This window comes from Lygodium microphyllum, chromosome 11 (genome assembly GCF_053477565.2).
Source record: "Lygodium microphyllum isolate KBCC chromosome 11, Lygodium_microphyllum_v1.1.10, whole genome shotgun sequence".
Lineage (NCBI taxonomy): Eukaryota > Viridiplantae > Streptophyta > Polypodiopsida > Schizaeales > Lygodiaceae > Lygodium > Lygodium microphyllum.
The window spans coordinates 154,511,353-154,517,352 of NC_141145.1; the positions used below are offsets into that span (position 1 = coordinate 154,511,353).

Sequence of the window (6,000 nt, forward strand, 5' to 3'; positions counted from 1 at the left end):
TGCCGGTGAAAAAAAGTATAACTGCACGGTCATAGAACACCGAGAAGGACCGCAAGACTGATTTTGGGTCCACTGTCGCTTCCAGCACATCATCCGCAGCCGCAGCAGAGAAAGTTTCATTATTATGCTGGACATAATCGCCAAGCAGAGTATTGGCAAAGTCCAGCAAATGCTCCCAGTCTATTTCCTGCGAATCCACAGGTTCGGAGGCAACCTGCGCATAGGAACGGTCCTGAGGACCCATTGGCTCGTCTGAAGTGTGCTTAGAGCGTTTGCCTGCCGGCGGCAGTTCAGAACCCGGAGGCGGCTCCTCCGTGCATGGCACCATATCCTCCGGCTCCTCGGTATCGGAATCAGGGCCAAGGGCTGCCACCGTCCGGTCGAGAAAATCCATATCCAGGCCAGCCATACCGCTGTCTTCTCTCTTTCGCTCGCTCCCTCACTGCAGCAGCAGGATGCACTGTCTACAGTCTCTGCTCTTCAATAATCTGCTGCCTCCTCGGCACAGATCTGTCCTTGTAAAATGTCTATCTGCCTGTCCCTTCCTCTCTCTCTCTCTCTCTCTCGCTCTCTGTCTCTCTCTCTTGCTCGCTCCGCAAGTCCCGCAGACCGGCACAATCAGGGAACCACCTGGCTGCAGCAACAGGACTGCAACGGGGCACCTGTGCAGAACAGGACAGACGCGCGCCGGTGAACCCCTGACGAATAGGGCGTGTGAAGGCAGGCGAGCAGCTGAGGGCACAGATCCAGGTGAGTGTGCAACGTCCGAGGGGAGACGTCAAGCAGAACTCCTTGCAGTGGGCCACAGTCGCACAGCAGAGGGCGAGCGGGTTTGGACCTGATGGCCACGGCAGAGGACGGATGCGACGGCAGGAAAAGAGGCAGGGACGATGCAGACCTGTGAAGTGCGGGTGTCGTCGGCGGGTGGGTCTTCAGGCAGGTCGTCAGGCGGCGCGCAGGCAGGTCGTCAGGCGGCGCGCAGGTCGTCAGGCATCAGGCAGGTCGTCAGGTCGTCAGGCATCAGGCAGGTCGTCAGGTGGCGCGCAGGTTGTCAGGCATCAGGCAGGTCGTCAGGCGGCGCGCAGGCTGGTCGTCAAGCAGGTCGTCAAGTCGTCGCGCGGGCAGTCAGGCGTCAGGCGGCAGTCATCAGGCAGGTCGTCAGGCGGCGCGCAGGTCTAGGCGACGACAGGACGGGGCGCACCGACGGCAGCATCGCGACACACTCTCTCTCTCTCTCTCTCTCTCTCTCTCTCTCTCTCTCTCTCTCTCATGCACACATGCCCAGCCATGGTGTTTACCAGCAATTCATCATGTTACCATTTAAGTGTTAAAACCAAGTCCACACCCTGTCTGAATGACAACTACTTGGTCTGCCAAAAGGAATTCTGACCTTAGCTTTGAATTCTTGGTGGTTTGGTTGCTTCCAAAGATGGGGAAGGTCTGTATTAGCATGAAAAATGTACAAAATCCAGCAATGCGAATACTCCATTAACCCATCCAAGGCAGTGGCAGGCACTCCATCTGGTGGCAGTAGCAAGCACGCCCTTGCTAGTGGCACAATCAGTGGCTGCCGCGGTGTCCCATTTCTGCCACAAAATGTGCTTGTCATTTTGCAAGAAAAGCATGAAAGCCATATCTTCATTTTCATATGTACTTGTAGCATTATCCATATGTGTGTTGATTATCATATTTGTACAAGGGTGCTTGAGCAAGTGAACAATAACTTGATGATCGTACAAACTGCATTGGAGTTCAGGGTACCTTGTGGAGAAGCATGACTGGATAAAGCCTATAGGAACCATGGGGTACGATCTGGTGCTGATATCATGGATGCTGCTCTTCTCCAGAAGCGACTGCCTTAATTTCTAGAACTCCATTGTGGGAAGAACAAAGTCAATTCGGCTGCAGATGAACACACTAATAAGTAAGTAATTGGCTATCGCTGTAAGAGCAACCTGCTGAGCCCGGATCCGCCCTGTCCGCTCAGCAGCTCGGAGCTCCACCGAGTCCTTGAGTGCAGCCTCCAGCTTCGCCACCTGCCGTTGCAGCTGCTTGCATTTGCCCTGCCATCTCTGCACTGAAAGAGACCCCACCCCGCCCCCCATAAATGATTCGCTCGCTCGCCGAGACTTTTGTATTACAAAAGCCACACGGCAGCAGCGGAGAGAGCTTTCGATACATACCTAGAAGAGTAGCAACCGCAGCAACGAGAAACAGAAGAATGCAGTTGCCCTCCATCATGGCCATGGCACTCGCCATACCGAACTAACTTCAGCAGCTTCGGTGCAAAACTTATTCGGACAGCTGCATCATGACAAGAGTCGAAAGTAGACTTAACTCTTTTTTTTCCGGGTTTCATTCCGTATGCGGGTCTTACGCCTCTAATGATTTGTCGTGGCATTCGAGAGTTTCTTTGGTGCCTCTCTCAACCAACACTAAGTATATCTTCACAAAGCATCGGTCAACACTAAAGCACCCAAAGAAAAAGCTCCCAAGATAATATCATCACATGCATCATATTGTACCATATTAATCTTCTCAATCGTGACACTAGACTTGTTAGATACAATGCTGTGATTATCATTCTTGTCCTGCATTTTACCCTTTCCATTTTCCTTGCACTTGTTTTCATGCATTTTATAGTACTATGGTCGAATATGATATGTTTTTCCACAATAATGGCAAGTAAGATCAGACTTACGGCCATGGGATTTATTGTGAGACTGTCCACGTGTCCTGGGCTCGGACATGTTAGAGCCTCTACTACGGCCATTTCCATCTTGCCAACCTCTCACAGTCAATGCTTGGGATGTAGGAGAAACATCCACATTCTTTTTGTTCACCTCTTTTGTCAAGAGGAGGGAACTCTCAACATGCTACAATTTCAGCATATCCTTAGCATAGAGAGCCGTACAAAAAGTGTCCCCCACAACTAGCAAATCAACCCCAAAACCACTACTAACTCAACCAGGAGACTAGAGATACTATCAAAGTGATGAGCTATCCACAAACTGTAAGCAAAAGACTATCAAGTCCAAGTGATTGCCATCAAATAGAATGTACAAAATTAAAATGACATGCTATAATAAACTGCATCAATATGCCAACAACAAACTATGAGCAACCAAGAAAGGATAAGCTAAGAATAACCGGCACTGAGGCATAAGCTGCATGTATGGTTTTGAAGCCAACTCTTTCTGACAAAAACCATAAATGTAATAGGCATGGACATCATGCACAGGATAGGTCTCAAAGGTAAACGAAGAGAGCTACCAAATGCATAACCCATTGAGTAAAAGCTTGATATGTAACCCTAAAGTATATAAATACCATTGATAACACCCTGACAGATATAAGTACTAGGTCAGTACATCCAAAGGTTGTCATAAACATATTCATAGGCATACATGACAACCAAAGTGTCAGTACATCCAATATGAGGTACCCAAGTAGCTTCAAAGTATAATGAGAATAATCTTTATCTGTAATGTTTCCATTACTAATTTATTTTAATATGTGTATACATTCCAAAGAAAATTGATTTATGTTGCACATTTAAAAAAAACTAGCTCTAATTATGAAACTAACTCTCATTATGAAGATAATAATTATTATTATTAGGGTATTATATGCCAGTTCATGAAAGAAAGACTTGGGAGATCCTCCCAAGACTAGCTTATTAAAACTATATTTGTAGTATAGAACAACAAAAAGAACTAGCCTAGTGGATAGTCACTTGCCAGTTAAGTGCACTTGGGTGACAACACTGCCAGGATGGGTGACTTCCAGGGAAGATTTTCCTACAAGCTAGTGGGAGCTTCTTGCACGCAACCAATGAAGCCTTCGTAGCCTGTTGCCAGGTATGTCAAGGTTTATGCCTTAGTCGTCGCCTTGGGCGTAAGCCTTGGAGTGATGGTCGCCCAATGACGCGTCACGTGGTGCTCGCCCATATATTCATAACTTTTTATCTTCATGCTACAAAAATGGAGCTCCCTCTCTAACGTCATCAATGATGTCATCAGAAGTGCTAAAAGAAAGCATCCTCTCTTTATCATCGAAAAATGCTAAAAAGCAAGTGTTCTCTCTTTTACCCCCTACGAAACTATAATTTGAGGGCTTGGGGATGACCAAGAAGGGGGACAAGAGCAATCTTGACGAGGACGAGACGCTGATCGAGAAGGAGGAGACTCTATTCCTCGAGATGAAGAGATATCATTTCATTCAACCCAAGGAAGGGGATATGCTGAAGGTCTCTTATCCTCTTCTACTCTAATCCGAGAAGAGAAGACACTAAAGAACTTTATCCTATTCTATAATCCGATTAGAAGTCATACCTCTACTCTCGTCCCTATTCCATCTATTAGAGAGAGAGAGAAGTATTGCTCTCCATGAGGCAAGAAGAACCATCTGCGAGGCCTATAACATTAACTTCCGCAATAACGATCATCACCATCGAGAGTCTTACACCCTTGCTAACCGTTATTACTACCGTGCTTTTCTTCTTCTATGAATCATATTTCCGTCATGGCCCCAAAGAAAAAGAATTCAAAAGCGGAAATCGTGAATGACCCTACTAATGTGGAAGTAACAGTTGGAGTTGCGAGCACATGGGAGTCACTAATGGAGTCATGAGCACAGATAACAACCCTTTACCAATTTTGATACCACTGGTTTTTTCTCTAAAAATTTATATCCGAACTCAATAGAAATAATATAAGTCTCTTAAGAAATACTGTGATCTTAGAGTATTCACTTGGTAAATTATTAGAACATCTTATAGGCTAGAAATTGTTAGGGAAACTACGAAATTCTAGAACTCAAAAGAAATCATGAGGAATTTTTCAAGACGGATTTATTAAGAACGAACCCTGAAGAAATTAGTCAAGGATATAGTTTAGTCTAGAAGATCTGATAGAAGATTTTAAGACCGGAAATATTTCTAAGTTAAAGAAACTAACATAAGGCCAAGAAACTTAGTTACAATAATAAACCTTAAAGTAGGAAGTTAGAGACCCCAAAATCTAGATACCTTTAGTTAAATTCCAAGGGAAAGAGTTCATTATGTAAAATTCAAGTATCAATTGCTACTAGATAAATCATCATTTGAAAGTTGCATGATCGATTGAAGTCATAACTGCTCGAAGACATCAATCTTGTTTGTGATTTTCTAGATTAGATCCTGATTGAATTAAGCCTTGGAACATGTATAAATTGCTTGAAGATATCAATCTTGTTTGTAATTTTCTTAGATTAGATCTTGGTTGAATTAAGTATTAGAACATATATAAATTCAAGAGCCCTATACCTCCCCCAAGGATAGGTATTGAATTCCCATACCAAGAGGGGATGTTTTTACTACCGCGGAAGCATGGACTGACTCTGATGGCAAGAGGTCTTCTAACAAGGATTGTATATAAGTAGAAGGTGGTTAAGGTGCCAGGGGGGCTCTAGCTAGTAAATCATTTACACACCTAGGAACTACTTGGTCCCCTATATGGCCACAGTTCTACTTGGGACATCTAAAAACGCTAGTTATAGGTGGATTTGATATTGGTGGTGTGCAGATGCGCTGGATGAGGCAACATGTGAAATTGTAATTTTTATCCTGTATGGACGGGAGAACACACATTATGGAACATAATCAATGAATTTGTTTTATTCTGATTGTATGTTCGTTAGTAAATTATACAAACGAACAATTGTGCATAAAAGGATACTTTTTAATTAATGAAGCTATTTTTATATGTTTCACATAATGTGGTAGGTAATTAGATAACTAAGAACTTCCATAGAGGAAAGCGGGTGGATGGATTCCTGATGAATCCAGTCCTATGGCAGGGTGGTCTCGGTTAAGCCGAGAGGTTTCCCAAAAAACAAATGCCAAGAAGAAACTCTAGGAAGGGCAGATTCGCTGACTTACCTAGGGTTTGGTCTCAGAACCCGAACTGTAAATTATCTTAGGGGAAAGGTACGGTGGCTGTGCTAGAGCACTGCGAGAGA

General features: G+C 44.6%; 1 protein-coding gene across 1 annotated transcript in view; it reads right to left on the bottom strand.

The window, feature by feature from the left end:
* Positions 1–2,394, bottom strand: part of LOC148029555 (tRNA-thr(GGU) m(6)t(6)A37 methyltransferase) — a 68,557-nt gene extending 66,163 nt beyond the window's left edge. The window contains exons 1-4 of the mRNA XM_087688727.1: positions 2,184–2,394; positions 1,956–2,077; positions 1,762–1,865; positions 1,391–1,586 (exon numbers count right to left, since the gene is read on the bottom strand). Coding sequence (XP_087544853.1) covers positions 1,391–1,586; positions 1,762–1,865; positions 1,956–2,077; positions 2,184–2,259 — 498 coding nt within the window. The 5' untranslated portion in view covers positions 2,260–2,394. The remainder of the gene's footprint in view (positions 1–1,390; positions 1,587–1,761; positions 1,866–1,955; positions 2,078–2,183) is intronic.
* Positions 2,395–6,000: the final 3,606 nt, after the last annotated feature.